Here is a 19,020-nt window from a genome sequence, read left to right as displayed (position 1 = left end):
GTTGAATAGCTACTCATATTGTAATAAGGAAAGATTCAGCCAAACAGCTACTCGAATTGATGGAAAGCAACGAAATAGCTGCTTAGATTGATGGAAAACAAATGAAACAGCTGCTTGAATTGATGAAAAAAAAAATGAAACAGCTACTCTGAATGATGGAAAACAAACAAATAGCTACTCGAATTGATGGAAAACAACAAAGGCAGCTCCTCGAATTAGTGGAAAATTTTGAAAAACAACAAAAGTCCAGCCAAATAGCTGCTCCGAGGGTGCAAAGCAGCTCCAATACAGTTGAAAAGCTACTCAGATTGTGCTAATGATTGTCAAAATCCAAAATAGCTTGCATGAGTCAAAGCAACTCGAATGGAGAATAGCTAAAGGGATCGATGGAAGCCCACTCGGCTCATATGAGCCAATGAAACAAAGTGAGCTGACAAAACGGCTTGGTAATAGCCAAAATGGCTCAAACAGAGCTGAGATAGCTCCAACTGAGAAGGTTAAGAGGCTCAGCATAAGCCCAATCAACTTGGTTAAACCAAAGACGAAATAGAGCAAGTCGAGAAAATGGCTCGACAACAACCAAAACGGCTCAAACGAGCCAAGACAGCTTCAACAGAGAAGGTTAAGAGGCTCCGCATAAGCCCAATCGGCTCAATTGAGCTAAATACGAAACCAAGCAAGTCAAGAAAACTGCTCAACAACAGCCAAAACGGCTCATACAAGTCGATACGACTCCAACAAAGAAGGTTAAGAGGCTCAACATTAGCCTAATCAGCTCAAATAAGCTGATAAAGGCACGGAGCAAGCAAAACACATAGCTCGTTAGATGCCAAAGAAGGTTCAAAGGAGTTGAATACGATATGGATTAAGTTGAGTACACGGCTCGATAGAAGCCAGAACAGCTCAAACGAGTCAAAAACAGCCCGGGTTCAAAAAAAAAAAAAGGTGGGGGTCGACAATTTCTAAAGCATTCGAAACTTTGAAAAACAAGTTTCAAAAATTTGAAAACAGAGGGGGGGCAAGTAATATACCTCAAAATATCTTCACTCAAAAAAAGGAACAGTTTCTCATCCACCATTAAACCTCCTTACATAATAGACATACAAAAATGAATTCATACAAATTAATGAGAATGAACGGTTACAAAACTATACTTAAAATCTCCACATAAATGCCCAAAAAACCTCTGTAACCTCCACAAGCACAATAATTATCTTCAATGCCGAATTGATGAATGGTCATCCTCCACCATTATAAAAAAGGGGCTTGGAGAAGAGGTAAGCATTTCACTCATGCTCATTTCTTTCTACTATTACAATTTAAAGTTTCTCATTAGTCCCTTACTCAGGTATTGAAGTGATCCCACAGAGTACACCATGTGTTCTTTAAGTCATTTTTCTTGATTTTTTTTTCAAGTGATCGTGATCAGAAAACGATTCACCAAAGTCATTCGATTTTCAACACTCCCAAATGCAAGATTCTTACAAACCAAAATTAGTCAAATAACATGAATCAACACCAATAAATAAAAACTCTAAATATTTAAATGATGTAAATTGTGCCCTAGTGCCTTACGTTTGTATTCCTTGGCCACAAAAAAACTCATTCTATTTTTCACCAGTGACGCCATAATATATAGTTTTTGGTGAAGAACTCGAATATCCCAGAACCACCCCCCACCAAGGCTGGGCCAAGCCAGGGTGCCAAAAATCCTATTAACAATTAATATCAGAATTCACAAATACTGATTAAAAAAAAAAAAAAAAGTTGGGTCAAAAAAAAGAAAAGAACAAATAAATCATGCTGCGTATTATTTAGTTTCTCACCTTAAATTCAGCATATTCCAGGAAAGTCTCTCGTCAACCAATAAGCTGAATCACAAACTTTGTAGCAATAGGCCATTTGGGAGCAATGGGAAAAACGCCATGCTTGCATCCATTCCAGTGTTATATAATAAATAAAATCACAATACGGGCAAATTTTGTGCCACTATACACCACCCCACCCACGTGTGCTTTTAAAGGCACATCTCGACTACAGGCTGCCGCATGCACAAAAGCATCTACTTGTCCGTGAAAATACATATTTGATAAATAAGAATGGAATGAAATCAAGCAAAGTAAAATTCAACTTATTATTCCTTCCCATTCCATTCAACAAACCAAACACGACGTAGAACTATAAACACCAGACAAAAAGAAAACTTTCAAGAGGTTTCACCCTTGGTAAGCATCCACCCAGCAATCAAAATACACCTGGATAGTGTATGAAAATACAGATTTCAAGACTCGAGTTTAAATATCTCTCTCTCTCTCTCTCTCTCTCTCTCTCTCTCTCTCTCTCTCTATATATATATATATATATATATATAATCTAAATTTGTATCGTATATTATCTAAATCTATACAAATCTAAATCCAAAATTCAAATTCATGCTCCCAAACACAAATTAACATATAGCTCCCATTGTAAAAAGAGAAAAGAGAAAAATACTCTTCGCCTCTCAAAAGTTCCCCTCCTATCTTGTAAAGTTTGCGAACACAAGTACAATAGTAATTATGGTTCCCCCTACACCCAAAAAAACCAGCTGCAATAATTGTGATAGCACGTAACAGACAACCATCTAACCAAATTGTGGGCGTGAGATGGTTTCCAATAAAGCACAAATAACATACAAATGGTGTTATGCTTGTAGAGGACAATGATCAAAGCTGAGATTTTACAAAAAGCAATTAAGCAAACGAGCTTCCTTTTTTTTTTTTTTTTTTCCGTTAAATATGAAGAAAATGAGCCACACCAGTAAGTCATTAGGCTTTACCCCTTGTCAACATTCAGAACAAATGAAAGGGCACAGAATTAATAGCCCACTGAAATAGTTGGTGAGAAGCGTAGTCATATCAAACACATCATTCAAATATGATTTGGCAATTCAAAAAAGAATAATAAATAAGTAATGTGTTTCAATCACATTCACCCTCCAAAGCACACAAGGTTCATACTTGAAATTACTTAGCTGTTTCCAAAGCTTTTAAACCAAATATTGGAACTCAAAATACTTTATTTTGGGAAAAAAATGTGGAGGAAAAAAGCAACAAAACTAGTAACCTTTCACAGTACTACAATACTGACATTTGTAAACACAAAACATTTCATCATAAATATAAAGATGTTATTTGCATCAGCTCCTTAAACTTCAGAAGATTCATCAGGCCAGAACTAAAAGACTGATGCACTTATTGTATCTGCAAAATGAATAAGAAACATAAAAAATCCAGTTTTACCAAACAAAAACGGTTTCAGAAACAAAATGTTTTAAAAGCAGTGGACAAAGTAAACAAATGAAATTTTAAAATCAGACTCGCAAAATTATTAATGCAGTTAGTAATTAAACCTCAAATTTCAGAGAAAAAAAAAAAAGAATGCTGCTAGTAAAAAATAGAAATAGAAATAGAAATAGAAATGGATAAAATGTGACTAGTTTAGCTACAGAACAATAATAAATATCTGGAAGCTTCAATTTGAAATATATGCAACAATCACCTCTATAGAAAAACAAAATAATGCATCTGAAAAAATAATACAAACTACAGTGTAAACTTTAAAAAAAGGTCTCACGAAAATCGAACAAAAAAACTCCAAATTGATGTGGCAATACCAAATATAATGAGTCCTGCAAAAGGAATTGAATTACAAGTTAAGGCCACTATCCCTGAAGGCAATAGTGGTTCTTCTAGCCCTTCATGCTCAAACCCAGATCAATGTCATATAAGGGTCAGGTAAACTCAGTTCTAGAATTTGAGATATAAATAAGCATTTAAACTATGGAAAAAGTGAAACCCATTCCCATTCCTGTTCCCCTACCCCTCCCATCCCTAAGACTGCTGGTGCTTCAGCCTGTCACATAGCAACTAAAGCTTGCAAAAGATCAGACCAGATTGAAGGGAAAACCTTACTGGAGAGTTTTTATTTGCACTCAAATGTAACCAAAATTGGAATTAATTGGTGAGGTTGTCTTTGGTGTCAATGGTTATTGGAGGAAATGTTGCTGGCATTTGGAAGACTAGGAAGGGATTATCGAAGCATGCAAATTGGTAATGTCAGGTATTGGCTTGCAATTCAAGCAATGACAAAGAGGAACTTTTTGGAGAAGGTTGGGATGGGTATAGGTAAAGCTTTTCAGTTTTCTTTTGTTCCTGCTGGATCTAGAGGAGATGGGTGGCAAGGGTGTGTGAATGAATTTTGTGTCATTGGCTAAGGGATATCGTACAATGGAAAAAGATTCTTGTAACAGCAGTGTCGATGAGGGAGCATAGAGTGAAGCTCGATGGAGCCAAGTCATGATGGAAGGAAGGAACCAGACTTGAGTTCGATGTGGAGGTGCAATGCTGCTTGTGAGGGCTGATCGTGCATCATCTCCCTACACATTTGGAGAGAATGAAGTTCCATCCAGAGGCAGCTAAATTTTCTATGGAGAATAGCTGTGTGGCAAAGATGGAGTGAAATGGGTGGGCCTTGTAGAAAGTGAGGGAAATGAATTCAAGTGGAATGGTGTGAGCCTGGCATGGAGCGGGGCAAGGTATTATTAATATTACATTGGATTTGGGCCAGGCTCTTGAGTATTTTAAAAGATTATTTTCTTCTTCCTTTTTTTTTTTTTTTCGAATCACAGGAAGGCTTTAGTTAGCACAGGCTCATATAGGCCCGATGGACACAGCCCACTATTTCCAATAGTGTTCCGGCCCATAATAAGTGTAAGCAGCTGAATTTATTTATGCAGACAAATTAGCTGCTCGAATAAGGTGGCAACTGTTGCTTTGCAGACAAAGAGCAGCTTATACCTTCCAAGTGCAATTGGAGAAGGAAGCAGTAACAACTTCAAAAGCAAGGGACAATGGATCCATGGGTCTTAGTGGGCTGATTTCAGTAGAAGACAGGAATTGGCTCGGGAAATCTGGAAATTCAGCTAATGTATCTGCTTCCTTAGTGGGTGAAAATTGTGACATTGATAAGAGATTTGCTAAACTGCATCCTTCAGTTTCTATTGATGGGGATAGGTATATGGAGGGTGAGGAAGTTTGTGGGGATGATGTGAGGAATCAGAATAGAGATGAGGGAATTAGCTGTAATAAGGGAAGGCACAGCAAGGTTTATTCTTGCAGAGCAGCATTGAAGGTTGGATATAAACGTTCAAAAGAAGAACTCAAATGAGAAAAAAAAAAAAAAAATCAGCAAGGGCGAGGAGAAAAAATAATGGGGAGATATTATCAACAGATGAGAGGGGTGTCAAGAGTGAGATTGCACGTCATTTGCATGTGATGACGGCTATTTATTAGATGAATTCAGGGAACAGTATGTTATATGTCCCAAGTCATAAGAGTTACTTAACGACCTGTTGTTTGTGCCTTCATCTCTGATGTAAAGATTGAAGGGAATTCCTATTTTTGAGGAAGATGGCATGGGTAAAGAGAAGCAATGTAAATATGGAATTTTGTCAATCCCATGGGGAGGAAATTAATTGGAAGGATGTAGAAGCCAAACAACTAATGGATGAAATGGGGCAATGGCCGTCTGGCCCTCAAGGAAAGGAAGATCATCCAAATGTGGGCGGAAGAAAGGATAGGAAAGGCTACCAGAAATTAGCAAACTTACAGTGTTCAGTGAATTACGATGGCAGTCGTTTAAAGAGGGGTTTTCTTAATTAGGTTTCGTCATTTTTCTTTTTCCTTTTTTTATTTGCATTTTTTTTCTTTTTTGTTTTTTCTTTTTGGGTCACCTTTTAGGTTGTAACCTCTCTTCCTTCTTTGGAAACATATTTCTTTTTCCATAAAACAAAAAGGTCAAAAGAAGAAGCTATAAAGACAAGATTACACCAACAAGATGAAGAAAATTGTTAAATGTGTGAGCATTAAAAATGCCCCGAGAGACATCCTCTAACATCAAGCTGTATGCTTCAAGTAAATAATTCCAAAGGCAGCAAACGAGGATTTTTCATATGAGAATTGAATTCACAAGCTCGGGGTAAGCTGCCCTGTCGTATACACAAGACAAGGATAAAGAATACATTTTTTTTTATAAACAAAGAATTGCATTAAGAGAGAGAATACATCAGAAAATTAGAAAGAGGGGAAAAAAAAAAAAAACAGGGTGAATAAGAAATCCTCCCCTTACATCAATAAAAGCTAGTTACAAAGATTGCAACCAAACCAGAGAACTAAATTCAATACGAAAGGGCCAACCAATCCCGCTGCAAGTCTTGCTGAGAAACATCACCAAAAAAAAGCCCATTCGCTGACACCCATACCAACTCAAGATATACCACTCTACTCCAGAGCAAATTGTTAGTAGCAGCCACACCTTTGAATATTCTAGTGTTCCTCTCCAACCAAACACACCAAATAATAACCATAACAGTGCAACGCCATAGAGCTTTCCAATCCTTTCCTTTGCCAAAACCCCTAAAAGTTATGGTATAAAAGGACTTCAAAGTGCATGGACAGACCCAATTTTCACCAAATATACCAAATAACTTATTCCAAATAGTCAACATGAAAGGGCAATGAAGAAAGAGAAGTGAACAAGTCTCCTCACTCCTCATGCAAAGGACAAAACTGTCGGGGGGCAGGGCCTTTGTAGGTCTCTAATTTTGAAGCAAATCATTGGTATTAATTCTTTCAAGTATCTCCGTTGAAATGAAAGCTTTTATTTTCAAGGGAGCTTTATCCTTCCAAAGGATACAAAGCAAAAGGATCCACAGTAGAAGCACAAGTAGGTGAAAAAATATTTACAAGTGAACTCCCCCAGACGGAGCTAAACTCCAAACCCTATTATCACTCCCCAAATGAACATGAAAAGAATCAAGCAACCTGATCAACATCTCATTAATCTCTCTCTCATTTAGATTTCTCCCAAAATGAAAGTTCCAAGAATGCTCATCTTCTTGTAAAAGGAGAAAAGCAGAACTCAGGGTGTCATGAAGATTTGATAAACGAAAAAGACAAAGGAAAGCACTAGCCAAAGGTATCTCCCCCATCCAATGGTCCTCCTAAAAGTGAATATACTCCCCATTACCCACCATATAATGCACTTTAGGAAGGAAATAATCATAAATCTGAGATACAAACTTCCAAAGACTTGAATAAGTAATGTTAATTCCCACTTTAGCATCCCACCCATTTTGTAGCATTCCAAATTTACCACAAATTACCTTATGTCAAAGAGAATTAGGTTCTACACAAAAGCGCCATAACCATTTCCCCATCAAAGAGATATTTTTGACCATCAAGTCTTCCAACCTACAAGATGATCTCTACTACCCCCTCCCCCACTATACCATAAGATATCCCTCATTAATTTCTCAAGCCTCCTTGCTAATCTCACAATTCTTAAAACAGAAAGGTAATACAAAGGGATAGAAGATAGACAAGCATGGATAAGGGTAATACGACCCCCTAAAGTGAAGAAGGCTACTTTTCATCTGCCCAGTCTCCTAGCCACTAACTCAAAGATAAGCTCCTAAAAAGAGTCTGCATTGGGATTACCACAAAGAGGGATACTAAATTAGTAACAGGCCAAGTCAAAACAGCACAACCAGCTAGCCTAGCAAAAGAATCCATATTAATACCTAGGCCCACCAAACCACTCTTAGAGAAATTAATTTCCAGCCCAAACACCTATAAGATAGTCAACAAATTAGAGAAGCAGCTTATGTTATCTGATCGGAAGAGAATAGTATCATTTGCAAACTGAAGATGAGAAATGATGCAATTTCTCATAGACAACCTTAATCCCCTCCACCAACCCTCTATCTACCGCTCCCAATCATCCTACTCAAGACATCAACCACAATAGCAAAGAGAAAGGGAGAAAGAGGATCTCCCTATCTTAGACCCCTGGAGGCACAAAACCAAGACCTGGCCTCACCATTTACAAAGACAAAAAAGACCACAGAAGATAGATACCCTCTAATCTAATTCCTCCACCTCAAACTGAAACCTTTTCCAGCCATAATCTTGTCCAAGAAGCTCTAGCTCACCCTATCATAAGCTTTCTCAAAATCCAATTTCAACACAAGACCCCTACTATTACTACGAACAGAATCTTCAACCACCTCATTAGCTATCAAGGCAGCATCTAGGATCCATCTGTTACCTCTAAAAGCACTTTGGCAGAGAGAGATTGCCTCCTCCAAAAACAGTAGCCAACCTTTAAGATAACACCTTAGTCAAATCTTATAGGCACTAATTAGTAATTACCAAGCCACTAGGTCTAAAGTCCTTGACTTTAACTGCACCATCTATTTTGGGGACCAAGGTAATAAAAGTGGAATTCAAACTCCTCCCCACCACTCCATTGTGAAAGAATTCAAGAAAACTTAGAGGTCTCCCTTCAAGGTCTCCCATTTATCTTGAAAGAAAGCCATAGAAAAACTATCTAGCCTAGGAGCCTTTTCTCCATCCATCTCAAAAATCGAGCTTTTAATCTCCTCTTCCTCAAAGGTCTCTCTAGCCAAGTAGCTTTATTAGTTGATATAGAACACCAATCCAGCCCCTAAATCATAACTCTACCCTCATCCTTCTCTAAAATTATATTCTTGTAAAATTCAGTAATCAAGCCAGCAATGAGGTTAGGATCATTAATAACCTCTCCTCTATCATTCTCAAGTTCTTTAATAAAGTTCCTTCTGCTCCTACCAGTCGCCACCCCATGGAAAAGCTTAGAATTACATTCCCCATACCTGACCCAATTCATTCTAGTCTCTTCTTTAAAAACAACTTGTTCAAACTCATTAGATAATTGGACTCGTCTACCCACAATGTCCACAAAAATAGGTCCCTCAACCAATCTATCAATAGCACCCAGTTCCACAATAATATTATTTTTTTCTAGATTGAACATCTTCAAAAGTCTTGTTATTCCAGTTTCTTAACTTCTCTTTTGCATATCTCAATTTTTTCATAAAACAAAAACCTTGCCAACCTTCCGTAGTGCAGTCGCCCCGCCAATTCCTAACCAAGATCCGAAAATCCGAATGATTCAACCACATGTTTTTAAATCTAAATGGAGTACGGCCCCACTTAATAGGATTAGATTCAAGAACCAAAGGGCAATGATCAGAAATCACTCTAGGCCGTACTTCTAGAGCAAGGGTGGGAAAAGCACCTACCATTCAATGGTAAACAGAAACATATCATTCCTAGTAACCACTGTCCTATTGCCATCTGAAAACCAAGTAAATCGAGCATTCAAGAGTGGAATATCCCTCAAATCACACTCCGTAATCAAAGTATCGAAACCTCTCATGCTTGAGGTGATTCTATAACCTCCCAACTTCTCATTAATGGACCTAAAAACATTAAAATCACCCCCCCCCCCTAAACATCAATGGGAGGAACACATCCCAAAAATTGCAGTTAATTCATCCCAAAAGATGCCCCTCAACCGAGGGTTATTCAGTCCATAGACCGAGGTAAACCACCATCGGCCCCTACCTTTGACATCTAAATGAATAGAAGCAGAAAGAGAACCAATAAGAACATACAATTTGCTTGCAAATTTGGTGTCCCGATATATCACAAAACCCCTTAAGGAACCCATGGACGCTAACCAGACCCAATCTTTGAATCTAGAGTCCAAATGCTCTTAACAAGAAAACCGTCCACCACCTCTAATTTAGACTCTGAAGCATAACTAGGTATGGGGCTATCTTAACGATGATATCCTCAATCTGATGACATTTACCACGGCAGCCCAGAGCCATAATAGTCCAGCTCAAAATCTTCTTTCTAACACCACACTACGCCTAACTCTCTTAAGCTTCCCCACACCATAGTTAATGGTAAAGGCTAATTTTTGCAATTCTTTTCCACTCTCTTCTTTTTCCTCTCATTGGTTCTATGGGAGACAACAACCATAACAATCTAACCTAAAAGATTAACTAGTGAGCAATCCAATTTGTCTATAAGCTCCTGTGGGTCCTGGCTGTCCCTCTCATCTTCCAATGGATCAAGGGTTAATGTCTCTCCTATAGAGCCTAATTCCCTTTGGCAAGAAACGTAATTCATTTTTATTAGGTCAGCCACTGGCATAGGCAAGATACCTTTACCAGAATTTAATAATAATGATTTTAACTGAAGCTGAGAAATGGTTACACCTTGAACCAAGGTTAACAATGGTGACAGTAAATCTATCAAATTAAAGGGACAATTACTGGGAAAAGTAAATGACTGCAAGAAAATAAAAACAATGATAAACTATGGTAGACTAGACTCTAAACTAGATAAGAGTAAATGGTCCGTTGTTGAGAAGTTGTTGAAAGACCTCTTCTTCTCTTTTGCTATTTATAACCTGGAGCCAATCTTCCAAGATTCCTCCATATCTTTTGTCTTTCCGTCCTCATTCTCATTTTTGTAACTATATCCTCATCTAGATTCAATATCTTCCCCCAATCTAATCAACCACCTGAAATCATGGGTGGGTTTAATTATTTGTTTCTTTAATTCAACCAAGAATCAAGATGGACAGAATGGCAAGTGAACCAGCCAGCCAAGTTCTACAGGGGCTGCACTATAGCTCTTAGCCCATCTAGCAGTAATTTGAGAACTCTGGCAATGTAGTCTTCATATGTTTGCTCTTTCCCTCTTGCCGTCGAGACTAAGCAATTCCCCCAGACATCATATGGCAATGATGTTTTCCTTAAAAAGCAAAAAGATATTCATATTAATTGAGGGATGTTGATAATCACTCCACCACAAATCCATTGCAAAGTTTTCAACTTCCCGACATGTTCTTCTCACCATATTGTTTGCCTTAAAGGTCTCGCCCACAAAATCACGCATGCAAACACACGTCTCCATTTTTAACTTGCCAACAGTATTTCCCCTATAATGGACTTCTCTCTCTCATTTTTCCTTTTCACTACAGTCAAAACTCAAATTCTCCATTGCCCTCAAAAACTCTTTTGCCTTTCTTTTGGCCTCGCTTGAACATCATCTCCAATAGTCATGTCTTTTATATCATCAATCCAAGATTGCTTCTCATCGAGATAAATCCACTTGTTCGAACCTTTTCCTCTGCGAGCCTCATCCAAATGGCAAGTGACAAGTCCATTCCAACCTCCTTTCAGGCTAAAGCCTTGTCACCAGGCCATGCCCATGCACAGCCAAGAGGATGGGGATGGTCTCTATAATTGATGCGTCAGTGGCAATTGTTTGTCACACAACCCATCCACTGACACTAAGGAGGTTTTGATCCCTCAAGGTGAGGGCTTCATACTCAACCCCATGATCCTAACTAAAGAAAGGGATACGTCAAGCAGCCCGGTTTGAAGCATTATAAGAGGTCATTGATTTTGACAACCTCAACATGAATGCCTAGAAGAGTAGAAACACCCTTCATTCATGCTGTCCTGAAAGAATATGTCAAATGGTTCAACTTTGTTCAGTCCATGTACAAGTCCCAGTGGAAAGTGTCTGACATCTATATCCTTTGCATCATCACTACAATTCTCTCCTTGCCTACCGCTACTAGGGGCACTAAGCACTTTCCGAGCAATGAAAGCTAAGTAGTTTATTTTCTGCTATGGCCATCTTACTCCCACTAGCTCAAACTTGCAGAGTAGTTTGGGTTTCACCCACGACCAAGGACGTCACACCTCTCTCCTCCTTTAACCACTAGGCCAGTCTCTCGTGCTCTTCATTCTTAAAACAAAACATAGGCACAGCAATGCAACTAGTCCAGCTTCTTTTTCATGAGCATCCTTCCTCCTATACTGCTGGCTATGCAAATTTGTGTTTAGTTATCCATCAAGATTGTGAAGACATACCCAAAGGAACACAAGCTCACTTCCAAGCCTCAAGATCCCAATTTCAATTTGATCTTTAAAACACAACAAAAACTATTAGTAAAGCATGGAATTTTTTATGAAACTTCATATCTCATAAACTAGTAATAGACAAGATAATACAAGACCAAGAACTAAAATGCCACAAAATAAATAGATCAATGAATATTGTGTTTAAGAAGCAATATTTGCAACACAGCAATCATATTAAACATTTTTAATTAATAAAAAAATGAAATTCATAAATCAGTTAAATATTAGTTCATATGAAAATAAAAAATATATTCTAAATAGAAAGTCAAATAAATTGTTGTAGCTAATATCTAAGTTCAATTTTGGGGTTTGAATCTCAAGAGTTCTATTTCAGGAGAATTTTGTTTCAGTCAAATTTCCCCCAAAAAAAAAACTTTGCTAAAATTACAAAGTATCAATAAATTTCAGATTACTTGTGGAAATTTCTATAGATATTTTTAAAGGCAGAGGCTGACAGCCACTTCGATTCCAGTGATGGAAAACGCAGAAATTCTAAGAGTAATTTTAACAATTTCATGGAAATTTAAGACCATGGTCTCAATGCAACACTTTTTACACCAAATCTAAATAAAACATCAATCCAACCGTCACAGAATCTTACTTGCATTGTGACAAAGCTTCGCTCCCCCATTATAAACATCAAAATACTTTTAGTAGTCCATATATCTAGAATTTCATTGTTTAGAATTAAAATAGGAAAGAAGTTTAAATGTAATTTTCCAACTTCTTAGACATAGTTATGTGAAAATACATTGTGTTTCATGGAAATTTAAGACCATGGTCTCAATGCAGCACTTTTGACACCAAATCTAGATAAAACATCAATTCAACCGTGCCAAAATCTCACTTGCATCGTGACAAAGCTTCCCTCCTTCCATTATAAACATCAAAATACTTTTACTAGGCCATATATCTAGAATTTTATTGTTTAGAATTAAATAGGAAATGTAATTTCCCAACTTCTTAGGCATAGTTATGTGAAAATACTTGTGTATTACCTTAATTTATACATTGGAGCTAGCCATGTTTCTTTTTAAAAACACTGCATGTTAGCTTGCATTTTATATTTTATACATGTACATTTTTGCCACTATATATAATTGACATAGATGCCCTTAACCTTTGAATCTTCTACTATATATATCTAGAATTTTGTTGTTTAGAATAGAATAGGAAATGTAATTTCCCAACTTCTTAGGCATAGTTATGTGAAAATACTTTTGTGTATTACATTAATTTATACATTGGAGCTAGACATGTTTCTTTTTAAAAACATTGCATGTTAGCTTGCATTTTATATTTTATACATGTACATTTTTACTACTATATATAATTGACATAGATGCTCTTAACCTTTGAATCTTCTACATCTCCTTGTCTTCATGCAAGTGCTCATGCTTCGTACAACTATGATCCAAAATGTGAAAGCACCAGGGTTTGTATTGCACACGATGACTTAAGATTTTCCTAGAAATAAATATCAAGGTTTTTTCAGCAACACTGACAAGGAGACTAATGCAAGAGCAAGGCTACTACTATGGATGGGTCAAGCCAGCTCACAAGCTACTCAAAAAACTCAATTTTGGGTTGACTCAGCTTAATTCTATTCAGGTTAGACCCAAGCTTGAGCTACTTTATTAGTCTAACGGGTTGAGTTTGAGGCTTCCAATAATAATCACATGCCTAATCAACTTTAATCAATTTTGTAATTTTATTATTTTTATATTATACTAGAGAATATGCCACGTGTTCTACACATGGTTGCACGTGAACAATCTTGTGTAAAATATTTTAATAATTCTTAGTTATAAATATTTTAGAAACAAATAAGTAGTGTTTTGTCATAATAAAGTTTACAAATCTTAAAGCAAGAATATTCAAAGTTATTTATAAAAATTTATATGTTGTTTAAAACTATAGAAACAAACATAGACATTAGATACTACTATGACACCACATAGATATAGAGACGTCAAAGGATTTTTATCTATTTTATTTTAAGATATACCTTTTATTTAGCATTTATACTACCATTAGATTTACTTTATTTTTTAAACAATATTTAACAACTAGATTTTTTAGGTTCAAAGCTTAACCTAATTAAAAAAAAATTTCTAAATGTAATTTATGGAATTTGTTGAATTAAATTTCTTTTAGAAATGTTTTGCCTCACTTTTCAAAAATGATAATATTTTGCCTACAAAAAGATTAACATTATTCATACAAATTAACTTTATTCATACAAATTATATGTACACACACACACTAGTTTATTTCATTTTTTTAACCAAATGAAGTTTCTTCCTTTAGGTTCAAACATTAACTAAAACAAACCTTCTAAATGCAATTTTATCAAATTTTTATTAAATCTACTTTTTTAGGAATGTTTTGTCTTATTTTCAAGATATAATGACATTTTTGTCCACAAATGCTTGTTCGTACTTATATATATATATATATATATATATATATATATATATATGTGTGTGTGTGTGTGTGTGTGTGTGTGTGCTGCTAGTTTATTTCACTTTTTAAAACAACTGTAGTTTTTTTTCTTTCAGGTACAAACAGTAATTTATCTAAAATAGACACTTTTTATAGCAAATGAAATATATTAAGAAAGAGAAGGGAGAAAAGTACAATCTAGGATAAGACAAGAGATCCTAAAGGTAGGGGAAAAAAATATAAATAAAAATAAAAAATAAAAACAAAGGAAAATAGAAACCAAAAAGAAACCCTAATTAAGAACACCCTCTTTAAACCCTTCCCTTCATGATTGATGGAGCTCTAAAGCCTTTCTAAGTCTTTCCGATCTTTTCCACTTTTCTTTTGGCTCCACCCAAACAAACTTATAGAAGTTTCATCTAAATAGACACTTTAAATGTAATTTTACCCAAGTTTGATTTAATTTACTTTCTTTTAAGAATGTTTTGTCTTTCTTTTAAAAGATAAGGATATATTTACTCACTTATATATATATATATATATATGGGGGATATATTATATACTGGATATATTATATATTTTATATACATTTCAAGTTTTGTACATATTTAATATTATTTTATAACCAACACAATCGAGTTTAACAATTCTAACATCAATAAGATCTCAAATCAAGTTCTCTAGCTTAAAATTTTTTACCCGAGTCAAGTTCAAGCACCCAATTCGACCCAGCTGTAATAAAGCTCTACCTAGAGCGTACTATTCACGCTACTATAGCACTCACGCTGCTACAGTGCTAGTTCACTAGCAACCTTCAATTTTAATCATTTTTAAATCATTCTCTCATTTCTCTAATATGTTATTATGGCCCTTGTTTAGTACTAGCATTTCTTTTAGTATTTAGCAGCCACATGACTAGATGTGAGTGGTTTATGATATTACATAACTATAACTAGATGGGGTTTAATGGTAATTAAAGCCTATTAAAGAGCTACTATAATTCTAGCATAAGTAACCCTTTAGGACAGACCATAAGAGGTTGTATTCTTCATAACAACAAATATTGAGAGCATTTTCACTTCTTAACCCTATTTCCTATAGGCTTTAGCCTAAGTTTTACTTTCTTAGCTGATTTTTGCAGCCAAATGTCCTCAGCCATCACACACAAACCAAAGCAAAGCATGTGAGGAAAACTAATTATAAGAATAAAATGACTTCGAACCCTGCCACCTGCAGCGCACATCCGCAATTTACCTCCTACGTGTTGGTCGAGGGCACGACTGGCGTAGGCGTGGGATTAGCCTGGTGCATAAGCGTAGGACACCCGGCAATATAAAAAAAAATGCATGAAAACTTTTATTCTGCAAACATTTTTTTATCAAAATGAATGAGGTTGGTTAGAAACATTGGACCCTACAAAGTCATAAAATGATAAGAAATTTCTTACTAACCTAAAATTGAAACTTCTAGATATGTTAATAGTTTCGAATAATTAAACCAATACTCAAATTTCAAAAACAAAAAACAACCATTAGGTTCAATAAATTGCATTCTAGACATCCCTAATAAAATTCTCAAGCCCATACCAAAAATTATAAATATCATAAAATTGCAAACTACCTCTTCTGCCAATCTTTTGTCAACTTTTCACAACCCTAATTCCAAAACAATGCTCTTTTAAAAAAGGAATCATAAAAGACATTAAAATTTTGAGGTTAAAAAACATGTTTTGAAACATTAATAACAAACAAAATGAAGTAAATCAAGTAAAAATTTGAATAAGTTAAGAGTAACTAAGAAGGGTATACCTCTACTACTGACCCATGTACTGTGCAACGCCACTCATATACCCAACATCATGCTGCGACCTACTAGAACCTCCCTGTCCCATCTGTTGATTGGGATACCCACCCACACCTTGACTTACATACCCTCCGATACTACTACCCGCACCATGGTTTCCATACCCCACTTGCATTCCATGGCCTGCACCAGGGACACCCTGGCCCACCCCTGCTGAACCTAGCGTGCTAAGCAGGTGCGGGAGCCCTAACCCAGTTCCCTGAGTTGCAAGCAAAGCTGTCAGCGCCTGACCAAGCGCTGCCGGGTTCAAGGCTTGTGCCGCTGCTGGGTTCAAACCAATCCCCGGGGCTGAGGGTGCCATCAAGTGGCCTGGTCCAGCCACTGGTCCAGTAGTTGCTGAACCAATGAAATTAGGGTTTTCAATCCTTTGAAACGGGGGATTTTTTTGGGCGTTATTATGTTGAGGATGCTGAGACTTGCCCGGCTTAGGACCATCAATAGCCTTTTGACAATGCAAAACGTGCCCTTCAAAGTTCTTGTGAGGCTCTTCCAAAGCTTTCTTTGCGCTCTCTATCATCTTGTACACAAATAGGCAAAACCCCTTCGGTCTCCCGGTCTGCCTATCAAGCCCCAGCGGACCCTCCTCAATCTCGCCATACTTGGAAAAGAAGGTCAACAACTTCTGGGGATCCAAATCCGACGACACATTGCTCACATATATCTTCCTCTGCGTAAATTCTGACACCGGCTGAGCCTGCACCACAGGAGCAGCGGCTGTAGCCAGCACGGGACCAATTGACGCCAATTGACACGCAGTCATTCGACTGCCGATCTTCTTCTGGGGCTGCTTGAGTGCCTCGCGGGCCCCTTTGCGAGTCTTGAAGAGGATGAATCCGTAGCCCTTGGATTTGCCGGAGATCTTGTCGCACACGGCCCTGCAGTCCTCAATCTCACCGTACTGCCTGAACGCGCTGATGAGGATCTCGGCAGTGGTGTCCCAGCTTAGACCATGCACGAAAATCTTGCGGTGGACGGGATCCTCATCGGCCGCCTTGCGCACGCGATCGGCTACATCGGCATGCTTCTCAGCAGCTTCGCGGAGGAGATTCACGAGCTGATCTTTACTGAGTGGTTCTAGAACCTTCTGGATGGGCTCATCCGCGTCACCATCATCTCGATTTGCAGCATCTGAGGCTGATGATGAAGAGACTAAAAACGTTGGATTATTGGTATTCGCTACCTCCTTTTCTTCTTCTTCATCGTCTTCTTCTTCTTCTCCTTCTTCTTCTTCGTACTCTTCTTCTTCGTACTCTTCTCCTTCTCCTTCTTCGTACTCTTCTGCTTCTGCTTCTTCCACGCCATAATCTTCAAATTCCTCTTCCTCTTCCTCTTCCTCTTCTATGTATGTGTTTTGTTTCTCTTCTTGCTGCGGCTGCGCCTGTGACTGTTGTTGGCGCCGCCGCCGCTGCCTTTGGGGAGTTTCTGTTGGCTCTGAGGATTTGTTCTCGAGCTTTCGCTTCTTCGCCATTGCTATGAGCCTTCCAAGCAGGCGTGTATCTGTAGATGCAACAAGTGAGGAGATTTGAGGAGCCTCAGGAGGGGTTAGGGTTTGGAGTAGGGACGACGCAGCGTCTCAGATGGAAGGCTTAAGGGGTTGAACAGCAAATAATTTGGCCTTAAAAGTTGGACTTTCCCAAAATAATAATATTAAATACTGTACAGCGTACGCTGCTCCCCAGAAAAGTCATCGTCATGTACGCAAATTTCTTCCACAGCGGAGTTTAACCAAATGAACCTCTTCGTCTCCATCCATGCTCGCAACAATGGCGGATCATCTTCTTCGCTCATACATTCTTCGCCCGTTCAATCTACCAATGGTCGGGTAATCAAGGCCAACTTCATGGTCGTTGTTGTTTCGGGTCAACTACGTACGGTTGTGGGTCTTTTATACAGTTCGAAGGCGTTTGATGAATCCGGCCTTTGGATTTTTAGGTTAATTACAAGAATAGTTACTAGCTTCATCACTTGAATTACTCACCAAATTTTATGTTTTTTCCCATTAAATTCATTTAAGTTTTGCAATTGCCATCCGAAATCTTCATTAGAGATTCGACAAACTATTAAGTTGGCATCTAAGTCAATGGTCAATCCCCTATCATAAGCTAATGATCAACTCAATTTTCAAAAGTCCATCATCCAATCCTATATGATTCAACTCTTTGTTTCAATTATGTACTCTTTATTTTTTAAATTGATAAAATCTTTACGGTAAAAATGTTAATAAAATATTAACCATTTCTTTATTTTCCGATCGCCGGGAAGGGACAAAAGAAACATCATATTGTTTCTTCAACAATTTCTGATCTCTAATGGACCTCTTAGTAGGATTCGAATCCAAGTTTAATAAGACTATCCGTTGACAAAAGGATCACCCTAAGATGATTATCTCATGGCGATTGAGAACGAATCAAATTAGATGGTTCTATTTTTCAATCGCTCCATCAAAGACTAAGGCAATTCTCAAAAAAGTTGTTCTCTATTAGCCTAAACAAAGCTTACAAATCTTATTTTGATAATAAGAAATCATGAAAACTTAACATATTTGATTAAGTGATAATGTTTCAGGTAACTCACATATAAAGATCAAGTAAATCAAGTGACCAATATCAAAGTATTTGACAAAGTTTGTTAAAAGTTTAATGACACAAGATCTTATGAAGTTAAAGATAAAACTTAAAGTCAAGCTTAATATGAAGAATGGAAGTTATACATGAAGATTTAGTGATTAGAAGAGTCATAGTTTTTTTAAGAAGTATCATGTAAATATTTCAAACATTTCAATATAAATGAATGAAACTCTTAGAAATCTTTTATTGACTTAGAGCCCAATTTTTGAAAAC

The 19,020-nt window shown here is 37.1% G+C and overlaps 1 protein-coding gene across 1 annotated transcript; it reads right to left on the bottom strand.

Annotated features, from left to right (window-relative positions):
* Positions 1-2,920: 2,920 nt before the first annotated feature.
* On the bottom strand, positions 2,921-18,093 carry LOC131144193 (UBP1-associated protein 2A). Its single transcript, XM_058092660.1, has 2 exons — positions 16,126-18,093; positions 2,921-3,242 (listed from the first exon to the last, which is right to left on the bottom strand). The coding sequence occupies exon 1, from the start codon at positions 17,646-17,648 to the stop codon at positions 16,131-16,133; it is 1,518 nt and encodes a 505-aa protein (XP_057948643.1). The 5' UTR covers positions 17,649-18,093; the 3' UTR covers positions 2,921-3,242; positions 16,126-16,130.
* Positions 18,094-19,020: the final 927 nt, after the last annotated feature.

Source organism: Malania oleifera, chromosome 12 (assembly GCF_029873635.1).
Source record: "Malania oleifera isolate guangnan ecotype guangnan chromosome 12, ASM2987363v1, whole genome shotgun sequence".
NCBI lineage: Eukaryota > Viridiplantae > Streptophyta > Magnoliopsida > Santalales > Ximeniaceae > Malania > Malania oleifera.
The sequence above is the reverse complement of the archived record's forward strand: the minus strand, read 5'-3'. Positions and strand labels throughout refer to the sequence as shown.